The 26,920-nt window shown below is 42.8% G+C and overlaps 5 protein-coding genes and 1 long non-coding RNA gene across 7 annotated transcripts; 5 read left to right on the top strand and 1 right to left on the bottom strand.

Annotated features, from left to right (window-relative positions):
- Positions 1–386: 386 nt before the first annotated feature.
- On the top strand, positions 387–2,570 carry LOC124320334 (DNA-directed RNA polymerase II subunit RPB1-like). The gene is made up of 2 exons (XM_046783177.1): positions 387–481; positions 576–2,570. Exons 1-2 carry the CDS (start codon positions 458–460, stop codon positions 2,082–2,084), a joined length of 1,533 nt encoding a protein of 510 aa, XP_046639133.1. The 5' UTR covers positions 387–457; the 3' UTR covers positions 2,085–2,570.
- A 2,033-nt stretch (positions 2,571–4,603) lies between these two features.
- Positions 4,604–6,654, top strand: LOC124320314 (extensin-like). Its single transcript, XM_046783140.1, has 2 exons — positions 4,604–4,670; positions 4,753–6,654. Exons 1-2 carry the CDS (start codon positions 4,647–4,649, stop codon positions 6,460–6,462), a joined length of 1,734 nt encoding a protein of 577 aa, XP_046639096.1. The 5' UTR covers positions 4,604–4,646; the 3' UTR covers positions 6,463–6,654.
- Positions 6,655–7,262: 608 nt separating this feature from the next.
- Positions 7,263–9,614, top strand: LOC124320324 (vegetative cell wall protein gp1-like). Its single transcript, XM_046783158.1, has 3 exons — positions 7,263–7,383; positions 7,462–7,644; positions 7,725–9,614. Exons 2-3 carry the CDS (start codon positions 7,621–7,623, stop codon positions 9,354–9,356), a joined length of 1,656 nt encoding a protein of 551 aa, XP_046639114.1. The 5' UTR covers positions 7,263–7,383; positions 7,462–7,620; the 3' UTR covers positions 9,357–9,614.
- Positions 9,615–9,825: 211 nt separating this feature from the next.
- On the top strand, positions 9,826–11,926 carry LOC124320377. Its single transcript, XM_046783243.1, has 3 exons — positions 9,826–10,035; positions 10,123–10,454; positions 10,559–11,926. Exons 2-3 carry the CDS (start codon positions 10,431–10,433, stop codon positions 11,810–11,812), a joined length of 1,278 nt encoding a protein of 425 aa, XP_046639199.1. The 5' UTR covers positions 9,826–10,035; positions 10,123–10,430; the 3' UTR covers positions 11,813–11,926.
- A 1,073-nt stretch (positions 11,927–12,999) lies between these two features.
- Positions 13,000–21,075, bottom strand: LOC124320315. Its single transcript, XM_046783141.1, has 6 exons — positions 20,888–21,075; positions 18,369–18,445; positions 15,375–15,836; positions 15,175–15,302; positions 14,740–15,112; positions 13,000–14,674 (listed from the first exon to the last, which is right to left on the bottom strand). The coding sequence occupies exons 2-6, from the start codon at positions 18,417–18,419 to the stop codon at positions 13,970–13,972; spliced, it is 1,719 nt and encodes a 572-aa protein (XP_046639097.1). The 5' UTR covers positions 18,420–18,445; positions 20,888–21,075; the 3' UTR covers positions 13,000–13,969.
- LOC124320503 lies at positions 17,013–26,868 on the top strand. Of its 2 annotated transcripts, XR_006913942.1 has the most exons (5): positions 17,013–17,815; positions 24,400–24,554; positions 24,623–24,690; positions 24,780–24,873; positions 24,963–26,868. It is a non-coding gene; the product is annotated as an uncharacterized LOC124320503 (long non-coding RNA). The 2 variants fall into 2 exon arrangements; XR_006913941.1 differs by having other exon boundaries at positions 24,623–24,873.
- The last annotated feature ends 52 nt before the right edge of the window (positions 26,869–26,920 follow it).

Genomic DNA, 26,920 nt, shown 5'->3' with positions numbered 1-26,920 from the left:
GCGTGGCGGAAGTAAATCTAAGGTGAGTTTAATAAACATAGGCTGCTTTGATATGAATCCATATTTAGAATATAATTTAGTCACTCATGCATTTCTAATTTAATTTTCCAGCAAAGGGGGGATTTTTGAGAGCAAGCTGTGGGCTTACAGAATAATGAAAGAAGCCGACACATTCTATTGCTGAGCATTCGACGACGATACGTAACGATTTTTTTTGACTTATGAGTAAGTAGAGCAAAGCTGAAAAATTAGACGATGAGTGATGAGGCGGAGGGGGTGAGGGACTGGGTCACGTGACTCCAACATTTTGGTGAAAGCGGTACCGCGTCTTCACCTGGATATAAGACAGCATCAATGCCATTATGAATTCAGTGAGGTTCTAGCGTTTGACTTATCAACACACTTCTTCTAACATTTGACTCAACGAGCGGAACAAGACATCAGCTCATCTACCAACATGAGGTTTAATGGATTTTCCAAGGTAATCACGCTAATGTATTTGTTGGTGGCACTCATCGCAGTGAAGTTTTCAATTGGCAAGTATTAGCTAATGTGTTGATCTTTGGTAATTTTAGTTTCTAGCCCCAGTTATGCTGACTGGCCTTAGTCTATTAGCACTGACAGTTGCCGCAGATCGTAGATTGGATGACTTGACTCAAGAAATCGAAGCTCGTGATGGTTCCTCACCATACACCGGTGCTGGACAGCGTTCAATGAAATTGCTCGGCAAATTTAAACGGACGAAATCACAATCTTACGCCCCACCAAAATCACACCAGAAACCAAAGTATCATCCTCCGCCGCAGTATGGTCCGCCCATACAATATGCTCCACTTCATCACGGACCCATCGCACCACCGCAATACGCCCCACCTCATTACGGGCCACCTAAACCAGAGTACGGGCCACCTAAACAAGAATACGGACCGCCTAAGCATCAATATGGGCCGCCTAAACATCAGCCCGGCCCTCCTAATCATCAGTACGGGCCTCCTAAACCTGCATACGGTCCTCCTAAACCCGAATACGGTCCTCCTAAACCCGAATACGGGCCACCTAAACCTCAGTACGGACCCCCTAAAGGAAACTATAGAGCTCCAACAGCTGCGTACGGCCCACCGCAACCAGCCTACCACCAGCCAAGTTCCGCTTACGTGAAGCCACAGCCGCCAGCGTATGCTGCAGCTCCACCACCCCAGCAGCAAGTCTACGCCCAGCCAAGTCCAGACTACTCTCAACCACCATATACTGCTCCGCAGCCACCACCACCGCCTTCAGTTGCCTATGCACCGCTTCCTATAGCACCTCCAGCTTACAGCAGTCCATCAGTAACTTACGGCGCAATAGAACCACCGCAAACTGACTACAACCAGCCCCCCTTGACTCTGAGCTACAACTCTCCATCAACCAACGATGATGACGACGATGATTCGCGTGAATCGACTTCAAGCGACGATTCATCAGCATCCAATTACAATGTGCCATCACCGCATCATCATTATGAACCGGCTGAGCCGAAACCATCGGACGACAATGTTAAAAACGTCAGCGACGATCAAGTCGAAGTAGCGCCAGTATTAGCGGCTTATGTGGCTACCGAGTCAAGTGTTCCCCCGAAACAGACGGAATTCATCCCTTCGTATCCGCACTATTCCGACGATACCGACAACAACCACCCGGAAACAGACGATTCGCCAAAACAGAGCGGATATGCTTCTTCGATTCCCAATGAAAGCGTCCAAGAAACGGATAACAACCATCCGGTTGCAGCGGAAGAACCTCAAAAAGGAACGGAACCGGAAATCATTTCTGCGGTATCGGAAGTTACGATCGATGAAATTCCAACGATTTCTCCTCCCGTCTCCGCAGATGAGGCGCTGGCTTATTCGCCCAACTTTGAAGACAACAGCGCTTTTCCCGATTCAACCGATCACGATTTTTCTTCCCTATTCAACCTCCCCAGTAATTTCTACAAACAGACAGACAACGGAGCGGACGCTAACAAGGGAAACGATTTCGGATTCTTCCAACTCGGCATCTTCCCCAAAACGAGCAGCTTCTTTGAGCAGAACTACAACGGCTAACAAGAAATTTCATCAAACACTTTGGATTGAGACTGACGATGATTTATTCAATCCTCAATTTTGATTGTTTTCACTTTAATGATGTTGAATTTGCGCGATTTGTTTTTCTTAGATGCGGCTAATCAGATCTGTCGAGTTCAGATCGTCTTTGTTTTTGCTTGTTATGAAAATGTGTCTCTTACCCTCTTTTTCGCGATGGCTCAAAATATTCCCGAAGAATTGGCACCTGTTCACTTTGTGCCCTTAACCATATTGGATCTCTCTAATAATACATAAGATCAAAAACTCGTACGCTTTCTCCAACAGGTGCCAATCCATCGCTGATTTCATTTTGGCAGCGCATTCGCACCTTTTTTCACTTCAACTTTGATTTCACCCTGATCGTTTGCCATCAAGAAATTGTGTTTTAATGTTATAGAGATCGTTTGCTTTGTTAAACCATGTATGCAATGTAAGAGGGCATCAAATAAAAGCTTTTAAATATCATCCCTGCGAGATTATTATTTCATTGTACGTCATTTTATTGAAATATGGCTTTCAGAATGTTAAAAAAAGGTTCGGGGAGTCTAACAAGATTTTTCCAGACGACTTGGCTATATACTAGCTATAGTCAACATAATGCGGAAATGCGTAACAGTTGCCAGATTGGTTCGTCTGGAAGACACTGCATCTATAATGTAGGTATAGCCTATAACCGTGCTTATTATATACAACCGCAAGCGCGTCCGCTTTTCCCTCTGATGTTGAGCAATCGCCATCGCTTCGTTCCTTGTGTATCCAAGCTTTTGACGGAACCACAAAAGCGTAAAATAAACCGGTCGATCAAATCGATTAAGCGTAGTATAGTCTTCTCTATACATATTATAAGTGAATCGTGACAGCCATCTGTTAATATTCATTACGTAACACAGTTACTGAATAAATGTTGACGGTTATGAGAAGCTTCATCCTTACATCAACTGTGAAGTGAAGCTTGACGAACGATCTATTAACTCAGCTTCTGCTATTGCCAAGATATAATGGTGTCAAGACATCTCCGCTGGCTGTGGGTGAAAACACTGAAAGCAGTCTCTTATAACGTATTAGTTTCCAATGAGCTAAGGGGAAGCCTTGTTTGCTGGTGTCTTTGAGAAGAAAGACGTTAGAGATCAGTGGCAGATCATTTGTCCCAAGTCCAAAACTGTTTATAGCCTACTTTCTGACTTCAGTTAATTAGGCTATTTTAGTCGAACTTTTGAATTCAAGCCGAAGGTATTCTGCCCTGCAAGTATGGAAGCCTGCCATAACAGAATTAGGTCGTATTATACGTCTCTTCGAATAGAGGAACATAAAAAAAAAATAACTCCATCGGACATGCATATAATTACATACCGTATGCTTCTTTACTAAAGAATTTGAAGTATATATGTAGTCTAATGATTAATATGCCTACCTGGGGTTTTTCCCATGTGGAGCCAGAATGTTTAACAAAGAATTTGAACGCCTATTCCCTTATTTACTCAACGGCCGAGAATTTTGGGACAAATGTGAAATAAAAAACAAGAAAAAAAAACCTTATACAACAATTCCATTGTAATTATTTACGGTAATAAATCATATAAGCCGACGAGAAAAATAATGTGGGAGAAAAAGAAAAAAAAAAAGAATTGTCTTCTGTCTTATACCGTTCCGCCACCGGCATGCGCACAGCTAGGCTATACATGTGAAATTATGTATAGCGCTCGTGTGTTGTGCTGGAATTGTATGCATCTATCATGGGAGAAGGAATTACCCAATTTTTATTCACAAAATAAATATACTGTACAGTGTCACGTGGTTAACTTTTATTGTTTAACAAACCACAAATATAGCGCCGAAATATTTTCTGCTGGACAAACAAACTGTAATAAAACAATATTTAAAAAAGACTGTCAGTTCATGTAAGTTACGGATCAGATTCATTTATTCTTTGGAATAGAACTAACTTAACTATAATTTACTATTTTCTTTAAATTGAGAACTGAGAAGGCTATATTAGTTATTAGCGCCATCTCATATTCAAGGGACGTTTCGTCGGTGAATAGTGCAGCGCTCCGTTGCCATTATTCACGTCCATAAATAAAACAAAATTCCGCTTTTTTTCTTTCTTCAACCGGGGTCGCGTACTGAGATATAACTAACAATGGCACCTTGATTAATTTTGAATCGAACATCGCGTATAACATAACGGGGAGGAATCAAAAAGAGTCGGGTGAATTCTTGATAGTTGCTGCAATCCCTAATTCTGCAGGAGTTCAGTGCTACGACGCTGGAGGATCCATGGCGTAGAAATAAAGTGAAGAGGCCACAGTGACAGTCTGTTGCTGAATATTAACGAGAGTAAGTAGCGCAAATCTCCATAAACCAACGCGGAAATGTTATACGCGCATATACCGGCAGGGAAATGACACGTCACGTGACAAGCCCGTCCGTCCAGCCTCAACTGCTGGATACTATATAAGAGAGTGGACTTGGCATTCATTACTTAGTTCATCAAAGAACTTTGAAATATACGCTCAGGAAAAACCGACTATAGCGCCCAGCATGGTACGTTGCAGAATCTTTAAGGTATACGACATTTGGAAAAGTAAATTTGATTTCAGTTGGGAACGAAAATTATTTACCATTTCTACCTTTTTATTTTGCATAGCTTCTCATCTTTTTGCTGGCTTTAGCAATAGCTCTAACGATGGCAGAGGACAGTTCGAATAAATCGGCTGAGCGGAAAGATGTGATGCGAACCGCCCGATGTGAGCACCACGATCACGACGAAAAACCTCCATCGAAATGGCTAGCAAAGTTCAAAAAAACAAAACACTACGGCCCATCGAAATCCCAGCACCGACAAAAGACTCACTACGGACAACCTCAAGCACATATTCGACCGCCACCGCAATACGTACGGACTCAGACGAATTACAACAACATTCCGTCGTTCCATCCACCAGCTATACCTCCACCGACATCTTACCCTCAATTGCCCAGCAATCCCAATAATTTTTTACCACAGCATTCTTATTCTCCCGTGCTGATTTATAGTTCGCCCCCACAAGTTCAAAGTTTCAATCATCCAGCACACCTTCCACTTGCCCCAACCGAAGCACCTCCTTATCCTCAAGATCCGGAAGATGTTGAAGGCTACAGTCTTCATGCACTTGTTCATAACCCGCTAGTTCCTCATTCACAAGTTCCGGTATCCCCCGTGAACCTTTACGGTTATCCTTCACAAGAGCAGAATTTCAATCGTCCGGCACAGCACTCTCTACTTGTCTCCACCGAAGCACCGATTCTTTTTACCTATTACAGTAACGCTCCCTCTCATCAAGATCTTGGAGATCCCAAAGATTATGGTTCTCCAACACCTGTTAATAATAACCCAACGGTTCCGTTATCTTCCGTGACAATTACTCATGATGGCTATCCTTCACAAGCGCAAAATTTTAATCTCCCGCCAGACTCTTTCACAGAAGCACCGGTTCCTTCTACTCACACTAATACTCCTTATCGTCAAGATCCTGTTGACCCGCAAATTCCTACAGTGTCTGTTAATAATCCATCAACTTCTTATTCTCCATCACAAGTCCCGGTGTCGCCAGCGTCGTATGTTCCACCTTCACCCAATCACTTGGAGATTCGGGATCCTGATCCTTCGGCGATCACACCTGTTTCCACCGAAGCAACAGTCAATCAAACTTCTTATAACCATCCTTATAGTCTTCCAACAACGACCCCTAACTCGCAGGATGCTGCTAAAACAGAGAAGGTCCCTTACGTTCCTTCACGACGTCCGAGTCGCCGTCCATCAAAGGCCCCAACTTACGCTCCTTCAACCTATTCCTCACCTGTCACTACTGAAAGGACGGCTTACACTTTTCCTTCGTACAGTGATTTTGAAAATCCTTCTGTTAGCAGTACGCCAGCCTTTTATTATCCATCGCCAGCTACTACAAGCTACGATCCTTCAACTTATTCTCCACCTGTCACTGAAGCCCCGGCCTATTTCCCTCCTTACTTTGGTGATGATTTTGATGCTCACTCTTTCGATGATCCTGATCCTGAACCAGAACCTTTAGGAAAGCCAACTTTCTTCCCGAGTTACGACAATTCACCGTTGTCGTACCATAATCCTTCTTTCTTCGAGGAATCCCAGAATGTTTCTCCTCCAGTCTATAGCGAAGAACCATTTCGTAAAGCCAACAGCCGACCATCAGCCAAAATTCCTGCTGATTATTACAGTAACGAAGATGAGAAAGACGACGCTTGGAAAGACGATGAGGAAGAAGAATTTTTTCAGCAGCAGGGAAAGTTTCCCAGGTTTGATGAGTTCGTTAAACAGATGATGAGCATAGGTAGAAAGTAGAATTTCGCCCACCGTTTTATTAACGTCTGGTAACAGTAATGAAAATTTACTGTTCGATTATTACTCGAATCTTCCCAAAATATTCACTAGGTATTAGTATATTGTAAATTACTTTCTTTGACTGATTTTTGACTCTCGTCATCGTATTTAATATTTAAAATGTGTTAAATATACTAATGTTTATCGTCCAGATTTCAGCTTTCTTGTTGTACCGACTGTTGAATTTAGTAAAAAGATGATATCGATTGAGTTTCAAACAATTTTTCTTCAGACTTTCCAGATATGCTTTGTTGTGATCAATATTAGAATTTAATTGAATTTACCTTACAGTCCAGGCATCATGTGTGAGCTGACCTAAATTTCTATTAAAGGGAAAGCAATCGCGTTTATACTTCTATCGAATTATTGTGTGGAGTCAACGGCCAAGATTAAAACAGAAATGAAATAATGTGTGGATATTTTCACGCGAGAACATATAGTATAGACTTTTGTCGTCCTGTAGAATGCGATGTCGTTAAAAGTAACTCAAGCAGCCGGAGCTAGTATATAAACGTTTTATTTTTGTTTGTCCGTATACTTGTGTCGTGGGGCTGTTCCCAGACCCTTTTCTCTTTTCCTTGTTTCCCTGTGACACTTTTTTTTTCTTTTTTAATAAACAGAAGCGTTTGGCTGGATTTGAAAAAAAATTTCACCGCTAGATGCAAGTAGCCATAAGCGCGCCTGGTATTGAGGCCATAAATTGCCGTATTGCCGGTAAATGGAATCGGTCCATAGATTCAGGGTAACCAGCCATAGTTTTGTCCTCTCTTCTTTTTGCCAGCTGAGTTTCCTCATTTAATGGGTAACGCAGGGATTTTACCGCCATTACGTACTGTGCTCTCCAACCAACCAACCACCTTTTTAGTTCGCTCCCGACACAAGGTAGATATTTCCTTATTGATGAGCTACAAGGTACAATTGTACAAATTTCTAATCTATTGTGACATTTTAATGCTCGAGGACTGTGTGCCCTGTGACCAGGCTGAGCCCCCCAAAAAAGAAAAGTCGCACTGCTAATTGCTTCAAAGGAATTTAACAGAAAACATCGTCGTGCTACTAGCATTTATACCAGTGTAGCTCTTGAGTCTTGAATCGAATTTCAACGTTAGTCCAAGCAACATGAGAATGCACGGATTTTCAAAGGTACTCTTGTCAAATTATAAATTTTTTTTTCAAAAGATTATGCAACGTAACTAAATTGAAATTGTATTGACGTTTGACAGTTTCTAGCTCCTATACTACTGGTTGTGTTAACTGTAGTGATAGCCGACGACGGAACATCACACGATGCGAATCTCTATCAGTTTCTCGACTTTACGCGAGTGGAAAACAGCCAGAAGAACGAGAATCGTCATTTCAAATGGTTTGGTAAACTTCGACGATCGAATAAGAACCAAAAATCAGTCGAACAAGTTAGCAGTCAGCCCGAAGATGAGCAATACGAGTCAGTCCCCAAACGTCCGCTTTTGCAAGCAGCTTTCAAAATGGTGCCACTCAGCTTTCATAAGCCTGGCAAAAAGTCGAAAGAATCAACCTACATTGTACTGCCACCACTGCCTACCACCAACCAGGCGAAATCAGTTGGCTCGCAAGGGCCGCATCATCCAATTTACATAAGTAAGCAAGACACTGCCTTCCACCAACCTGGGCCACCGTATAGTCAGACCCAACCAGCCCCAACAGGTCCAGCTCAGAATACTCAGCCCAGCTCTTTTCCTCCCCAGCAAACACCCAGCTACGAAGCTCCCCCAAATTCCCCAGTGTCACCGAATGCGGAAAGCGAATACCATGAGGATGCTGTCTCTCCTCCAGCCCACAGTGATTCTCGCTACTCGAAATGGTTTAGCAAATTGAAGCGAAGAAAGTCAAATCAGCCCCAACCGGAGAAGCCGCAACACGAGCCGGAATCATTGCAAAACAAACCGCCCAATCAAGCGTCTGGTGCTATTCCAGAAACCATCTTCTATTATCAAAATGGGTCTCCCTACAATAAACCATCTGCCACCCAAAATCAACCAGGAAATGGCCAATCTCCAACCTTTTTACGTCAGCCCCAAATTGCAAATGGCCCATCACAGCCAGCTCCTGCCAGACCAGCAAACATCCAACCGCAATCAGCCCCACCAACGCACCCAGGAGTTTTCAGTTCTCAGATCAACTTTGATTCTCGAGATAATTTCCCTCATTCTGTCACTGAAGTCCTAGAACAGCCTCCACCTTCCGGCAACTTGTACTCGAAATTGATTAAAAAAATGAAGCGAAACAAAACTCAAAAACCTGAGCCAGTAAAGGTCGTCAGCCAAGCGGAACCGATTTTCAGCCCAATTCAAACAGAAAACATCCCGCCATCAGATCAAGCACCTTACCGACCACTCCAATCGCCTCCACAGCAGACTCCTCCGAGACCAGCAGCAGCTAACATCGTAAAACCGCAATCAACCGCAACAAATCTGCCGTCAGATCCAGCACTTTACCGGCGTCCCCAATTGCCATCGCAGCTATTCCCTCCAGGACCAGCCAACAACGTTAAACCGCAACCAACAGCATCGCCAGTACCTCACAGCTCGCATCATCAGGCTCCTAACAAACCGGCACCGGCTCGCCCAGAAGCGGCTACTCCTCCGGCAGGCAACTCTCTAACAAAACGGCCTCCTGCGACTGGTGAGAAGCAGCCTCATCCTCTGTTTCCGGAGAGCGAAACTTTCTTTTCGTCAGCCAATAGGCCCGACTTTGGCCCAACACCGTTTCAAAAGCAAACAGAAAATAAAGGAACCAACGAAAGTTCCGATGGATTCTTCGAATTCGGCATTTTCCCAAACGCGAATGATTTTTTCGAACAAAATTTTGCAGGTTAACAAGTTATTGTTCCATTTCGTTATTATGATGGCTTCAAAGTTGCTCTAAAAAAGTGACATGTAAGCTAATTGTTCTATACCTGTATGGTGTATAGCTCTTTACCTTCAGTATGATACTGCGCACAAATTTCACGATTTAATTCAAAGCACCAAAGTATTGTTAATCAACCTGCCCCTCGACTATCGCCATTATTTAAAGTGTGATCACTTGTTATGTTAAACCTCATCTTGTACGGTTCAATACACATAAAACCAATTCAAAAGTAAAAAAATCTGTTTTACTATTATTCAGTGCCTTCAGGGTAACATTATTGGAATTTTGTGATAATCAAAATTAAAAAAAAAAAGTAGAAAAGAAAAAAGAATTTGGTATCTATGGACGGTGAGTTGGTGTCAAATAAAATAAGTATTTTTGTTTGTATTTATGTTTGTCGACATTGTCGTATAACAATTAACAATGTTGCTAGATAGTAAAGTAAAGAGTTTGGAACAGCTAAGTAAACTAATCTTGGTGGGAGTTCCAAGTACGAACGGGAAAATCTCTGCGTGTTTTTAGAGGTTTCACCTTTTTGACTTGATTTGGAAATTTGTAGCGTTATCAAGCATCGGAGCAAAGTGATTAAAAAAAGCCCTAAGTGCTCTTAATGGCGAATAAAATGAATTGGGACGTGGAATTGGGGTAAACCAACGTTTTTTTGTCCTTTAATTTTCCTTACTAACATATATTTTCCCTATATCTACATCATTTCTCCCATTATCGCCATAGGAACGAACTTTCTTCTCCGCACGTAAACGAACTTTTAGAATGGTGTGGTCCGAACAAAAAAAGGTACTTATTTTCTCATGAGGTGTGTTCCCCCCTAAAAAAAAAAAGTTCCCCAAAAACATTTTGGCTGGTTTGAGAAAGCAAGGAATTTAATATAACGACGGAGGATATAAGACGGCTTCATTGCGCTCCGGTTCTTATCAGTGGGATTCGGGACTTGACTTAATAAGCATCGTCTCTTTATTTCGTATTGGCAAACAACAATCGGTGGTTATAGTGCAAGAAACCTATACGCTCACAGTATCGACATGAGAACTTGTGGAATTGTCAAGGTATAGCCTGAGTTTTTTCATAGAGTTCCCAAAGCAAACAGTTTGTTTTTATCGACAAAATAAGAATATGTACTCACTCATTTCATAATTATTTTCATTTACAGTTTTTTATCGCGGTTCTGTTGATTATTCTCCCAATAGTCAGCGGCGATCACGGCTTTCAAGATTACCAGTTGAAAATCGGATATGGCATCAAAGAATTCCGTGCACTAAAATGGCTGAACAAAATTATAGGATTAGATAGGTGGGACATGGACCCACCAGCACCTCAGTTCCCACCAATCAAGATTCACGGGAATCCGTTCATGGTTCCCCCATCGCCCATCATCGCTCCAATTGAAAATCCTTCGCCATCTCATAATCCGCCTGAACACAAAGACATCCAGACGGAACAAATAATTGCCGAGGCTCCGCAAGTAGCAATCCAGAATTATTCTTCCGCACTGCAGCAGTCACCAACTGCGTCAAAATCTTCACTCGTCGACTCGACGGAAACGTCATCGCCTTCCTTTTCAGGCTCAAGGCACAGCTACAAAGATTATCTTCACATGAAATGGTTTCACGGTTCACCAAAAGCCACCTACTTTAACGAGAAACCAGTTCCAGCAACAGAAAAACAACCAGACAGCAAATCAGAACAAGTCAATCAGCATGAAGAAGCTGACGACTTGGAGGATAATTTTTCTACAGAAGAGCAGCAGCCTGCGTTATTTTCTTTATCGGCTGATTCGATCCTTTCGAGAATGTTCAACACAATTAAGCGAACTCTGGCCGTTCCAAGAATACAGAAAGAAGATATCGGACCACTCAAGTTCTACGACGAACCTCCTAAGCCGCAATTCTTTTCTGTTACACCAGTCGTCTATCCTTCGCCTTACAATCCACCACAATCGGCTTCTCCCACGCAACCGGATCAAGTATTGGACTCTTTTCAACCGCCCAACTCTCATCTAGAAAACAATCCTTCGGTATCAGCCTACAATCCAGCATTGAACAGTCAGCCAAAACAAGAATTGGATGCATCGTTAACAGTAGCGGCAACGACTTTTAAACCATCGATTCTGGGTTATGGTCTGTCAGAAAAGCTCGAAGAAACATCTACCAGTGCACCGGAACTGGCCTATGACCTGCCGATTCCTGCTGATAATCAGCCAGCTGAACCCTCTGCCAACGTGCCGGATAAAAGCCAGCCACAAACGACAATTAGCTCTGTAGAACGGACTAACGTTCCATTACAAACGGCTTATACCAAACCAGTAAAACGATCATCGATTGACACTTCAGTACAATCATCAGAAGAACAAGACTATAACGCTTTTTTACTTGCTTATAAACCCCAAGTTCCAACCTACGCATAGACTTCTCCAGAAAACATTTTCGCAATAATTATTTAGTTGTAAACTTGCTTTTATTTCTCTATTCGCCAAGTAAGTCTATGTTCCTATTTCGTAATTTTTTTGCGATCGGTATTAGAAACAATTAAAAACCGATTCAAAATATTTTTATTAGATACTTAGACAGTGGTTTTCTTCTTACCTGTACCTTAAAGTGTTATTTAACATCATTTTTTAATCGTATTGATCCGAGGTCCACCACCGAGTTGGTTTTTGCCATGAAAGAACTGTGCAAGGATTGATGATGTTGTTTTTCACTTCTCTATTTGTAACGGTTATAGTTTCAATTCCAATTTTATTTCCACGCATTAATTTATAGTCGAACACTAAAATCTGTTGTCTTCTGAACATTTAATTTAACCTGATGTAAAAATGTTATCACTTTTCTGTTAACGGTTTGCGAACGAAAAATAAAAATATCCAAAAAAATCACTTAGCTTAATTGAATTAATTTAAAGGTACCCAAGCATTGTTAGCTGGAATAAAAAGAATTCATAAAATCTTTATTTCATTGTTCAATATTATTTTAAAGTGTTTTAAAAGTGCACGATCAATTCAAAAATGTTGCATTGTTCACAATGGCAACTCAGCGTTTTAGTTAGTTCAAAATGGACTATTTTCTTACCCTTTCCTCTTTTTTCTAGTTTTCCCGCTCCTTCTTCTCTCGTAGCAAAACTTTTGCAACGTTCAGTGGTTCAGTCGTTCAGTAGTAAAATTGAATCGTGTCAAAAGCGTGCTGCCTCGTGTCCTAGTGTTAAAGGTTTATTTCTCTTTATTATTTATTAGATGTGAAAATTTGTTTCCTTGTGAAGTTTTAAGAATTTGACCTGGTTAATAATTGTTAAAAAGTGTTAACTGCGGTGGCTGCATTCTCACTAGTGCTGAGTTTCATGGAGAGAAAAGGCGACATCACGTGGGCCGATTTCTTTTTCGCCATTTTAGTAAGTCCTCTGATTAATTTAGTTATTACAGTTCACTCTTATGTGTTCCCCTCGAAAGTCCAAACTTAAAGTAGGGTTGGATTATTTGAGAAGATTAGCCTTGCGTCAGCGAAAACCACTCAAAGTTTTTGTTCCGATTGGGCAGTCCTGTAAGGAAAGTATAATATTTTAGATTTAGAAAATCCAAGACAGTTGACAGGAAGTAATGGATGACGTTGGATCAGAAATGTTTATTACAATAGAATGACATGGGCTTCTTGGGATTACACATCATCATACTGTATATCTCTCGGTATCACACGTCATTCAAATGTCAAGAAACGTTGACGAGAGCACAAGATGAAATCATGTTAATCAAATGGGTTTTTTGTGAGGGAAATATGTAAGGGAGGTCGTTCTTCTCCCGCAAGTGTGTTATTTACAAGCCCTGTCCGATATGTTAAAAGAATCAAGGATAGACAGTGTGGAGAGTGCGTGTGTGTAAGTGTGCCCGCACACAGAGACGGTTCCTTTGCACCTCAGAAATACCTCTCCGATTTCATATACTAGAAAATGAAATAACTTAAAAAACTGCTTTAAATTACTGTGGAATAGAAACAGAACGACAGATATATTACGTTGGAATTTGTTTAAATTATAAAATAAAAAAAAAATACTTGAAAAGGATATTAAGATGATATATACGTGTAACCACATCTGAGGATTTTTTTCCAAACCACTCGAGCGGATGAGATTTAAGTTACTGGGGACGAAATGGAATCGCGCAAACAAAATAAAAGTTTAAAAAAAGGCTCTGCGTATTTTTAGCTCGGCTGGAAACCTTCTTTGATGAAACAGACAAAAAAATAATAAAGGTGACTGGAGGCTTCCCCTACTGAATTTCTAACTGAGCTATTGTGTCTTATTGTTGTTGAAAAAATTTTTGCTTTGAACAAACCATTCATTCAATTCTTGAAATAAAAAAAAATTGTGATCGTTCAGTATGGCGTTCATCACCCACCGCAGTCAGTTCCCTATAGAAGAAAACTGGGAGGAAACATCAGAATTCAATAAATTAATACTCTAATAAGACATTCCCCGATAGCTTGGTCCCCCCAGGGATTCGAAAAAATAACAAAATAGCAGGAAGGATGTAGACGGACAAAAGCTTTCAAAAATTAAAAATTTGTTTTTCTCTCTCCTAGTTGGAATTGGAGACTTTGACGAATTCCGGGTGCTCGATGTGAGCCAGCGACGCCAAAGAGCTGCTGGATTTACCCTTTCCGTCGAACTGGCGAACGCGCAGGAGTAGGAAAACGGCCACCATTGAGGCGATGATGAGGACCAGCAAAAGCATGGTCAATCCACCGACAAAGCTGGGCACAGACAAGCAAATGTGATTGCCGTCCATGTCGGTCAAATTCTGGACGACGACAGTTTCGTTCTGGTTGGGGTTCAGAGTGAAAGCGACGTCACCGGGAGCCACGACCTGGATGAAACGAGTGGTGGGCACGTCCGTCATATCCTGAGCGTCGCGTTTGTAAACGTGAAGGATCGTCTCTTGGCCAGCGCTGCGTCTAGAGCGGATGCCATCGGTGGCGTTCTCGGAAACCATTCGGGGTTTGCCGAGGAATTGGCGAGTTGGCTCAGAGTCATCAGCTTCACCGGCCCGGTTGACCGTCTTGTAGTTGGTTTGGGCTCCACCTCGGTTGACTGGGATTGGCTGGGGAGGAGCGGCTCCTGGAACACGAGGATCGACTCCGACAACCTTGGAGGATGAAGCGGCGTAGCCGAGATCGGGAAGTCCAGCAGCTCCGGCCTCGCATTTGGGTTCAGGGCACTGGTTACGGCACACCTGGATGACGCACTGGAAGTGTACGTTCATGGAATCGGGGAATTTGAAGGCCTGGGAAAAATGGAGATCAAAATAATTCATTATCTGTTAACTATTTTTCTGTTTTAGTTAATTACCTGGAAATAAGCGTAAGAAACAACAGAAGCAGACTGGCCAAAGTTGCGGACTTTCTGGAATCGTGACATGATCTTGGGTCGAGTGACGCAACCGTACTGGTCGACCAACTGGATGGGAGCGCGTAGACCGTCGTGAGCGACGCAGTTGCGAACCAACATGTCGAATTTGTTCTCATCATCCTTTATGGCCAACACCATGGTCATGGTCTGACCGATCTTGACGATGCCGCTGACTTCAGAAGCCCAGGGTCCCTTGCCAACTTGGATTTGCATCCAGCATTGGAGGTTGTCGCCGAGGAAGTTGGCAGTGACGGCGTTGAGCATATCGACGGCGAACGGACGGAAAGTAACTGATTTCTCGTAGTAGTCGTACCTGAATGAATCAACAATTAATTTTAATATGTTTTCATTGCTGCGTGATTGCTTTTAATTTACCATGTGCAACGAAGGCGACGAGCCTGATCCCAAACTTCCTGGACGAGTGGGTCGTACTGGATGATGATTGTGTTTTCCACAAAAGTTCCGGCCGGTGAAGGAGCTCCGTAACCAGCACCGCCAGCAGCCTAGAAAGTCATTAGAAACGGGTAATTAAATTTTACTTTTGTATATACCTTTAAAAACAAAAAATGTTATACCTGGTTGGCGGAGGATGTCATTCCGCAAGTGTTGAGGTAAACATCGAAGGTGGCGCTAAGTTGACCAGATCCAGGGCGGACGTGAACGCAGTTGGAATCGCTGTAGTGTCCCTTGGAGAAGATCATTCCGTAGAATGGGCGGTCGAATTCAATGTTGACACGCATGTGCGTCTTTTCACACTGGACTTGCAAATTCTTGATCTGGGGCTGGTCGCTTGGCTGACCGATGGGCCACTGATCTTCGGGAGCCGGTCCAATGGGACTACCCTGGGGTGGGTAGCTTGCAAGTCCGGCGCCATTAGGTGGGGGCAGTCCAGGGCCGGATGGGATGTAGTTGGGCGGAAGTGGGATCTGGCGTTTGTTGTTGTTGGAAGCAGCTCCTAGCGGGATTGGGTTGATATCAATACCGCGGTGTTCTGCAGGAAGGATCGAAGAGTCAGATGTCTTATCGGTGTAGACACTCTGTAAAAGAAAATTTAAAAAAACCACGTCGTTAAATAAGATGATCCATTATCGAGTAATATGTTTAAAATAACAATCCGTCAAATTTGTCAGAACGTTTGTTGATCGGTCCGCTGACGAAATGGAACATTTATACGACTGGTTGAGCATTTCTTTGCCTTTTGGCGTCAAAAAAAGACAAGGGGCACTTAATATGGCCTCAATTTTTATTTCCCCCTGGAAGCTCGTCAACGTGAAATCGACCCCGCTGGGCAGTCTACTAGGTAATTGACGATCCATCATCCATGGCGACGCCTTTGGCTCATCGTCGCGCTGCGTTTCGTCACTGCCGTGAGTGAGCGCCACCCATCGTTCCACGTAATACCCTGGACTCAGTCCATGGGAATCTAACGGGGTTTCAGGTTATGTGTTTTCTCGGAATGAGGATGTATAGCGTTACGAACGAGCTGCTTCTTGATTTAAGAATAAGAAGAAAAAAAGCTCCCATGGATGGACGCACTATGACTCTGACCTGATTTACATCCGCGCTCCATCTTAAATGGCCAATGCGATCGGCAACAGTCTGTCAGATTGTGCGTGCACATTTTAGCATAGCATCTCCATAACGCAGCTGTTCTTTTTGGAATCTGCTGCAATCCGTGCGTGAAAAATCTCGTTTGCGGACGGAAAGAAGGACACCAGAAATGGCCGAGAGCACAGCTGGCCAAAGATATTCGGCGTGAATGTCTCTAGGTGCGAGCGAGCGCGCGCGCGCGCGCGTTCACTCGAACGAATGAAGAACAACAACATCAGCAAAAGGCCAAAAATGTTCCGTTACATTCTGGCCTCTTCTGTCGATTCGGATGTTACTAAAGCATCTAAGAAAAGAAAAATAAGAGCGGACGTTCTTTTCTTTTCTTGAACTGTCGGAATTACAAATATTTCTCTAGCATTGCGTAACCTGTGCACTTCACGCTCAGCGAGCTCTTTCAATTTGGATGGAATTAATAGCTCCTTCGGATGGTTGTTGTTGTTGTTCTTTTAAATAATTCCGAGCTACAAATTGTTGTTATTTTAAATGAGAAGAGGCCAATTTCCGTGTAGGCGGTATTATATTCTAAATGGAATTTTTTCAAGAGAATAATAATTTTCTGTGTCTCCGCTAGAAACCGCAAGATGTTGCAAACTGTACCCGGGCCCCGACCTTAGACCCTAGAACCGTTCCCCAGTGATGATTCTTTTTTGCTGCACATCGGACGCCAAGTTTTAAAAAAGAAACGAAAATCCTTTGACGAATATCTACGGTTTGAAGGTCGCGACTTGGTAGCGTGTGAACTCCGTCCACTTATTACTGATCCCGTTGTCTGCATGTCAATCGATAATTAACCTTCTTCTTCTTCTTCTAGCTCTCTCACTGCCATCCCTTGTAATAAGTGAGTCTGACTTATTTCATTACGTCAAGTCATCAAGCTTCACCGCTGTGTCTATGCGCAGACAACATTGGTTTTCATTAACGGTAGTTAATTTGAGTCTATGTGCATAACATGCTTCGCTAGTTCGCCCACACGACGACAGCAGTTCTTCCGGGTCTCTTTTAGGATGAGAGCGCAATCAAACGGGACAAATAGTCTCGGGTAATCTAAATAGACAACGAGCGGCAAGTATAAACAAAACCCAAAATATAATTTAAAGAGCACTCGGAAAGCCCCCCACATGTATTTTATCCTGTTGGTCGGCAGGGTGAGAAAACTATCGGGATTGCGGGAGCGATGAGAACTTCCCTGGATGGACGGCAGCAGCAGACCGATGGACCCAGGAGCCAGCCAGCGAGAGGAAAAAGCAACGGGACAGCAGATGTTGTTGCTGTTTGGCCGCACGGCGTTTTTCAACGGTTATTTAATATATGTATACAGCCGTGTATACTCTACTATCTATCTATCAGCAGCGCAACCGGTTCTTCTTCTTTCGCATAACTGGAGTGCTGCCCGTGGACACGTAAGGTAATTGAACGACATCCTAACATTTCTGATAGATTTGTCTATTTGTGTTTCTCCGTTTTCTAACTGATTTTTTTCGACCAAGAAATTCGCACTGCGGTGAAATGTGCGGAATGCGTTCGATCGGAACTGGAAAATATATTTTTTTAGATAGAAAAAAAATCCGTCCCTTTCCTTGTGAGCGTTAACCGTTAGGAATACTGTCACTTGATTGGCGATTGGTGGTGGGATTCGAATCGTCACGCATGACGGCCTTTTTTCTTTCTTTTTTTTTTTTGTCGAGAAAATGGGAATAAACGAGAAGACACATTCTTTTTGATACAAAAGATGGAGGGGTGCTGTTGAGTATGCTTTGATAGTAATAATGTATCCGCATCCGGGTGACCTACATTCTCCTAGTACCAGCAGCGTCTTTCCAGCTCTCCCCTCCTTTTTGTCTGTTAAGTACCAGACAACTCCTAGCTGAGTCGACCTTATTTCCAAGCGTCACACGCACAACCGACCAGAACGTTGAAAAACAAGAAGTGGAATGTTGTTTTTTTTTTATTTTTCTTACCTGGATCAAAATGGCGGCCAGAAGGAGCCAGGTATTAAGTCGTCGCTTCATCTTTTTGAGTTGTTGTGTAAAGGAATCTGAAATGAAGAAGAAAGAAAAAATAATTATTCAAATGTTGGGTGTAATAATGACGAGGACGTCAGTTTCTTACGTCAGAATCAGTTAGATTCTCGATGACGTCAATAAAAGAATAAACCAAGAAAAATTTATAATGGATAGAGAGGGGGGGGGGGGGTCGTATACACATACATGTACCGTTGTATAGCGCCACATTAGAGAAACCCCGGCGTCTTGAGAGGACGACCGACGTCGCCACTAACCGTTCGAATTATATTAACAATCAAATAAAATTCCTCAAACTAGCTTGTCCTCCAGCTGTTGTCGAATGAAGCAATCGTCACGAAGTTAACGCAAAAAGACGGTTCAACGGCAAGATGTTAGAAAGAAAAAAAGAAAAATCTTATGCGTGTGTACTGTTTTGGCTAGTTTTGCGTGTGTGTTGAATGGTATCGCGGAAGTGCATGTAGCGTTGGAAAACACCTGCCGAGCTCATTGGACGTGTGAAAAATACATATACTGTACGGTATACGTTTATTTCCAGTCTGAAGAGGTCTGCAATGAAATGTGTTGTTCATTTTTCTTTTCTTTTTTCGGGTTGAAGCCAGCAGTGGTATTACCGTTACAGCTGCGCGCTTCTCACCTGTGCATCTCTTCATTTTTTTTTCTTTCCAAAGTGGGGAGGAGGTGTGTTGTATTGTGTTTTTGATTGTTGGACGAAGCATTTCATCGCCAGGTGAACGACAAATTTGGTGCGGTGCAGAAAATATGGCTGCTCATTGTGGGAAATTCTTGAGCGTCCAACTGGAGAAATGTGAATGGTTTAACTCCCCCGTTCAACCATTCATTTCTTTGATTGAACAATCGAATCTCGACGATTCAATGAATCTATTCACTAGATGACCTACAAGGTCGTCAGCCAAGACTGTTGCGCTCCGTCATTCTTTCATTGCTGCCATTGGCTTCTGGCGGCTGTTGAAACAAATCACGATGATTCTTCTCTACAAGTACCTTATATAGCCCATAGGCCTAGATAGCTAAAGGAATGATTATCGAACCGCTCGACCCAAATTTTTCCCGGGAAATTCTTCTTCTTCTCGGCGCCCGTCTTTATCGAGTTAAATCGGATGACTAACTCCGCCCTCCTTTTCTTCGTCAGCCATAACCCACATTTTATTTTGTACGTGTCTACGCGCCAGGAAAAGAAAACAAATCAAATAATTTCAAAATCTTCCTGCTGTTCTTTCAGCACAGATTTTTTTCCTAACGCGTGTCCTCTTCTTCTTTCAAGTCCAACTCGCCGCTGGATTACAAATAGAATGATAATGGGTCACACACACCGGAGGCTGTGAGACACACTAGCGAGCGGGAGACTAGGAGGTGCGTGGGGTTTTTTAAAAGGAGATTGGGGCGGGTTTTTGTGGAGTGCAGGGGATATAGTACCGTTAGTGTTCAAAACCGCCAGAGCTCGTTTTCTCTCTCTTTCTATCCCGTCATCCTCGTGCATCATTGTAGGTCATGTGGCCTTTGAACCTCCCTCTTTCTTTTTCCTAGTTATTTTTTTCGAAAAAATGGGAAAAATTCCTTCTGAAAAAGAAAACATGAAATATAACCGCCCTTTCTCGACTACTCGTCCCTTCTTTGTATCTTCCTTTTTGAAACTGTAAAATATTTTACACACACACACCACCCACCCACACACACGTACTACACAATCTGTGGAGGTAACCGTAAAGGTCGAGATACTTCTGACCTATTCCGTTGCTTTTTCCATTCGTGTTTTTTTGGTTTTTTTTCTCTTTCATTTCAAAGTCAAAAAAGCTACTCTTGTTTCTGCACTTCTTTTCACGTTGAAAAAATGTCGGCATTCGTTTGACGGAGGGATGATGAGCTTCCGCCAAAAATAGTGGAGAAAATTACGTCGTTCTTCCGAGAAGAATTATTCTTTTTTATTCTAAATTTGTTTTTCTTTCCCACAAACTTGTGGAAGAATTACTGGTGGCTATTTGCGGAAGTTTACACGGCCAGAAGCAGCAGCCGAGCAATTGACAAAAGAAGAGCGTCAGGTGTTGTTATGCCCCCGTCTACTATTTTTTCTTTCTCTCTCTCTGTACACAAACTTCACTAAAGTCAACCCAGCGCGACGTATTATACCGTTAAAAAACATGAGGGTCTCTACTCTCTACTATACTTCCATCCCAAATTATTACAAAAAAAAAGAAAAAAACCTGTCCCCCATCGAACCTATCCATCCATTTCATTCCCGAACCTGTACATGGGAAAAAGAGATTTTGGCTGCTGATTTGTAAAACATCCCGTTCAACTGGAACAACAAGTTGACCGACCGAATTGTCTTCACCAAATGCTTGTTTCCGGGGTACATGCAGGGAAGTGATTACGAGCTAGAGAAGAAGGAGGAAAGATGTCGAGAGAGGGAATTGTGTCGAGGACTGAGTACTCACCAAAGATAGGCGTATCCAAATGAACGAGTATCGAAGAACTCGAAGATGATTGTTTGTCCGATTGCAAAGGTGTAGCGAGACTGATCCGAATGTATGAGCGCACTATTTAAATATTTCGTCGGAAAGGTGGAGAGAGAAGATGTTTCCAGGACGATCTTCAACGGTTCTCTGTGCCGGAGGAAGTCGGCGCCGGCTGGTTTTATAGCTGAACGAGGGGGGGAACCCAAACTCACGGAAGGGAAGAGGAGCTAGCAGTTACAAGCAGGAGGGTGGGTGGGTATACCTGGCGGGGGCCGCACTACACACCTGGTCTTTTCTCGAAAGAAAAAAAAAAAAGGCAGTCCAGGAAAACAGTCAAGCCAAAGCCACAGCGAAGCCCAGGTGATGAGCGTCAGAACTGGTGATGGAGAAAACAAGTTCCGTCAGTGGGGGCGAGCCTTACCATCGTAAGTAGGTCAACTGTGTGTCTGTGTGTGTGTGTGTGTTACCTGTGCCTTTTTTTTGGTGGGGTTGAGAGGTTCTGTATACGATACCGTGCTGGAGAGACTTGCACGCCCGGATAATTGCGCTGGGTGCCTATAACACACACAGCACAGCAGCAGCAGCAGCAGCATTGACGTCACCAAAATCAGACCCCCGGCAGCACTTTCTTTCCAATGGATCTATGAACCCACCTGTGTTTGCCCTCATTTTCTCCGTTCCTTTGTGTTGTTGTTGTTGTTGTTGTTGTTGGTAGTTGTCTCGTTTTAGAAAAAGAGAAAAACAATTATGCGGCGGTTCAAATATCTGTCGACGTCAGAGAGATCCAGGATGTGATTTCTCGGTCGCGTCGGGTTGTCCCGGAGAAAACGAATTTTTCTATTTCCAGTAAAAGAGAGAGAGAGAGAGATCACTCTCTCCTTTTCCGACTATTATAATGCACACCTTCGTATTCATTTCACTTCCGCTTCTATCTGATTACACGCACGAAAGCGGGAAAGGGAAAATTTTTCGTTTAAAAGAGGTTAGATCAGAGATATCTTTACCATGAGGAACCCGGATGGAAAAGTTCTTCTACCATTTCACGCACTCTCTCTTTTATCGAGTCGAAAATGTTTTTAAATTTCATCATCACTTTTCTAATTATTTATTTATTATAGAGGCAACAATATGACTTTGCACAATTAGCTCTCTTTCTCTCGCAAAAAGGTCAAAGCTCTTGCCAAGGAAATGGCTGGACGCTGCGTATGGAATCTGGCAGGGTTTTTACAACGCGGAAAAGAAAAGAGCGCGCTCGCCATCATTACCCCCTAGCGAATTAAATCCTTGGAATTATTATATATAAAGCTTTATAGTCTCTTGGCTGGCTGTTGTCCGCACTGTTGTAACATTCTTTTCTCGACGGTCTGACTACAGTCCGTGATAATGGAGAGCTAATGACCATCGCTATCTTGCTTTTCTTCGTATTAATTATTCTTATGCGGGGATTTTTACATTTCTCGCGGTCTGGCGATTCTTTTTCCATCCAATTTCCAAGTTTGTTTTTTCGAAGTAGATTCTCTCATCTGTTGATCTACTTGACTAATAGACATCCAACCTCAATCTTGTTTTTTTCTGGCCTCCGCAGCCGACACATATTTCTGATTTCTTTGGCCGCAATTTTCCTGCTGGGCCTATCTGTAATAGTCCGAGTATATAGCTGCCGGACTAACGTTAACATCTCCTTCTGGTCTATAAGCGCCATAAGCGGTTAAATTGGAGAAAAAAAAAGAAGAAAATACCGCACGAGAGAATTGCTACGGGACGGCGTGAATTACAGACGGGGTAAATTTGATTTCTCGACCATCTAATAATAAAATAAAAAAAAAGAAGCAACGCGACAGAACGCCACACACTATCACATGAGAGAAATCCATTTAACAGCTATTTTTTCGGCCGCTGCTCATGCATATAAACCCGGTGAATGTAACTGTGTGCTGCGGGATTTTTTTTTCTTTGCTTTTTCTCGTTTGTACCTGTGCTGGTAGTGCCCGCCTTGGGTACTACACGCAACCTGCGCTTCTTACGAGCCTATGGGAACTATGCAACCTCTCTCTATTTCTCTCTGTCTCTCTCTCGGGCCGTTTCTGACCGGTAGCACACGCGGCCCGAGACCGTTTTCTGGATCGCTCTTTTTTCTCTCCCTCTCTCTCTCTTGTGTGTGTTCTACGTAATTTAATGTCTTATTTTTCGTCGCCTAGATGCGACCTGCAATGTCCGCATTCACACCTATCTACAATTTCTTCGTCCTTTTTCCTATTCTCAAGCGGTGAACCCGAAATTCTAGCGCTCACGGTCCCGCTGATTTTCTTTTCGTCCCCCCGCATTTCGTTCAATTCGAAATGAGCGGTGCTTTTCTGTTTTTTTTTCGGGGGGGGGGCGACTGTACAATTACCGCTTGTACACGACACCATCAAACAAATTAAAAACAAATAAAAAACAAATAAATATCATGACTCTCTAGAAAGGCATTGGACATAAATGGTCCAACTTGTCATTTTCTTTTCATGATCCGCCATTAACAGAGCGCGAATTTCAAACAAGTACGCGCACAAACAAGAAGGGTTTTATTTATTTTTTTAATTTTTATTCCTTCCTCTTTTGAAAAAAGGAGGAGGGCAATCATCCGGTGCACTGATGCGGCATGACAAATCGCTCCCTTGTTGGCCAAAAAATGTGACTCGACCTGGTTTTATTTTTATCTTTTTAAATAGGCCCTAACAAGAGTTTTTGGCAACAATGATGATGATGGTGATGAGGATAAGTGCTGTCACATAAACATAGTAGTACATGTCATGTCTCCGTTCTGGGTCAACGGTCACGGAAAAGGAAGTTGCATTTCCTTGCATCGATTATTCAAATTTCGTTTTTATTTTTATTTATTTTTTCCCCCAACATGTTTCGTCATCCCGTGTGTGTACCGTTTGCTGGATGGCGTCTTCTGCAAAGTCTAGTCTCAGATCCACCAGACACACCATCAATAAGGTGGGTTGTGAATCAGCGAAACCATCAGCATGCGCGCGGATGGATTTCAGATAAAGATTGAAAGAGAAGTGTAATCGGGTCACGCGAATCTCCCGAGCTCGCATCGTCGAATCGCTCCTTTCCAGCAGCCGAAGCTTGAAAGAAGAAGAAGAAGAAGAGCTATTAGAGAACACTAAAGGTGTGTGTATCATTCAAGGCGTGTTTTCTTCCCCTTCTTTTTCAATTCAAAAGTTGCGTGTGAAATCAGAGTTAGCTCAAGTACTTAAACCTTTTGAGCGTAGTTATCTGATAATGAGATTGGCCTGGGCACAGCAGCAGCAGCAGCAGCTCAGCTCAGCTCGCCATCCGACTAGATATTTCCTTACGACGACTGACCTCATTGGCGCTTGGCGCCGTACGTAATGGCGCAACGCTCGTAAATCTCGCCATAACGTCCCAGACGTTTAAGCGACCGAAACCGGATCGTTTCGTTCTTAGTTTTGTTCTCTTTTTTTTATTTTCTACCCCAGGTGGAATTTGTAGCGGCATTCAATCACCTAGAGCTATGGCTCGTATATGTGCAAACGTAAATCATATCATTTTGTAGATGCATGCTCTAATTGGTCCGCCAGATGGCCCAGGAAACTGCTGAGAACTCTTTGAAGACGGCTAGATTTTGCAGAAGGTTCTTCTTCAATGAAAATCAGCGTCGTTCCCCCCAAAAATAATTCGCTGTTTGTTTTACGTTAACAGGAAAAGCCGGTGCAAGCAGGTCAAAACAAAGGAATTATAACCGGCTCATCAGCCGTTAAACTGATTAGGTATAACCTTCGCCTACGCTCACCTATAATTTTTGTTTTTTTCAAAAATAACGCAAAGGTTTTGTGTGTTTACATCATTTTGAAATGAGAATCACGTCATCGCGTTGGGGTCGACTACTCATAAAAAAAAAGAAGTGATGTGCCCCGTCATCAGATCGACCTAGTGGCCCTTTCCACAGTGAAGTAAAAATATGGCGAGTCTTGGCCGCTTCTCGGCGATTCCGCATTTCATTACAATATTATTATTTTTCACCTACCTACCTACCACACAGACCACCAGACCAGCAAAGGACGCGTACGATATTACGTGCCCGGACACGACCGATGGCATTCCATTCGATTGCACGACGCTCCTGACTGAGCCGCCTGGCACATCCGTAATGTGTGAACGGGTTGAATCCGTTATCTTCCGCATTCATCAGCGTATGCAATATAGGAAGAGGGGGGGTAAGGACAAAAAAGAAATACAAAATTACGATGGTATGTAGTCGAAGGACGCCCAGCCTTAAATGCCGCTATAACTAATGAAATAAGACGTCACGGGAAACTGGATTCGTCCGCATATTTGATGATGATGATGATCCAATTGATGTTTTCTGTTTTTGTTTTAGTTTTATTTGCCAGTTTGGTATTGGAAAAAACAAAAACAGTTTCAGGTATAACTAGTTTATTTATAGATAGCCTGGCGGCTGGCGGTATGCTATGACCAACGCATTAGGGCCGTAAATTAATTTCGGGAAATGTATAATACAGCTTTCCGGTCGAACGAGATTGAGGTGGGCAACTTGTTCTTGGACGTTTTTTTTATTTTGTCGTAAATTTCTGTCAGGGATGACAATGTCGCTAAATGGTAAATGGAACGTCAAAGGAAAAGGGGAATCGGACTAGTGGAAAATCTGGATACATAATTGGTCAATTCGAAACAGTGGTAAAAGAAAAATATTGAAGAACAAGACGAAGAAGTGTTGCAGCAATATTTTGATTCGGGATCTTGATTTTCTAGAGCGGAAGAGAAAAGGGAAAGAATGGGGTCTAGAAAGAAAATGAGACATCCGATTACGTATTATTATATACATAAAGTGGGACCGTGCTTGGCTTTGTGGGTTGGGTGGTGAGACATTCTAAGATGAAAATGAGGATAGTCATCTTCTTCTTTTTATTTTATTTTTTCGTCTATATCCCGCCAAGTCTTTGCCAAATTGTCGGTGGTGGGTTCGAACGTGACGAACGGCTATGGGTGGAATTGAGGTCGAAGTAAGGCGCGGTTCCGCTCCGTCCGCTCTCCGCGTGCCACACCGGAGAAAACCGACCATCATCACTTTTTCTCCCGCAAAAGTCCGCGTCCGCATTCATTTTTTTTCCCTCAAAAGAAGATAGATGAAAACACGGGACTGGCTCATCTGGGTGTTTGTTTTGTATATGATTGCGCCACTATGGCGTAACCTTGCCATCCGCTACTGACGGTACACATGGCCAACTCGGAGAAAGTCGGAAGTCGGCCGCGATCTTTTCTTTTCTTTTGGTTAGTCTTGCACGTCGAGCAGCAGACGCTCTTTTGGTCAATCAGGTCATTGCGGTACGTCAAGATGGACTCTCCTCTAGCACTCCTTTACTTTCTTGAGGCAGGCAAATCTTGCGTCATGCGCTTGAAAATGCGCACAATCGAATCACGAAAGAAGAAATCACGGTGGACGTTTATGATAGTTCATTTGAAACATAGCCATATGGAAACCAAACATTTTCTCGGTCGGAATTTTGAACATGTTTTACGTGATTCGACCTTTTCGAAAAATAAATACCAATCGGAAGTACCTTTGACCTAGACTTTGAAAAGAAAAAAGAAGGACGGCCGTGCCTAAGAGGTCGCTAACCCCTTTTTCCTATTTGATATTTAATATTAGACTCTCGTCTTTGCCCTTCATACTCGGTTAAATTAAAAAGGAAAAAAGCATTTCGCTGTTTTCGCTACTAGTTTGGGCGCTCGTCATCAATTCGGTGTAAAGAAACAAAAGAATAACGACGTGGAAACATGCTTTACAGTTAGGACCCAAGCAGCCAAACCCGAGTCCACATAGCGAGATGTTGCGTCGACTTTCACTAAAAACGGTCGCCTATTCTTGTGCTACTCTATTACGATTCTTTTAAAAAAGATAAAGTTTTTCCTCCCTGTATTTTACCTTTTTTTTGGGGTTTAGCGGTACATGGTAGCTAGTGTATTTCAGGTAGCAGT

The sequence above is a fragment of the Daphnia pulicaria genome, chromosome 1 (assembly GCF_021234035.1).
Source record: "Daphnia pulicaria isolate SC F1-1A chromosome 1, SC_F0-13Bv2, whole genome shotgun sequence".
NCBI lineage: Eukaryota > Metazoa > Arthropoda > Branchiopoda > Diplostraca > Daphniidae > Daphnia > Daphnia pulicaria.
This window is presented reverse-complemented; position numbering and strand designations above follow the sequence as displayed.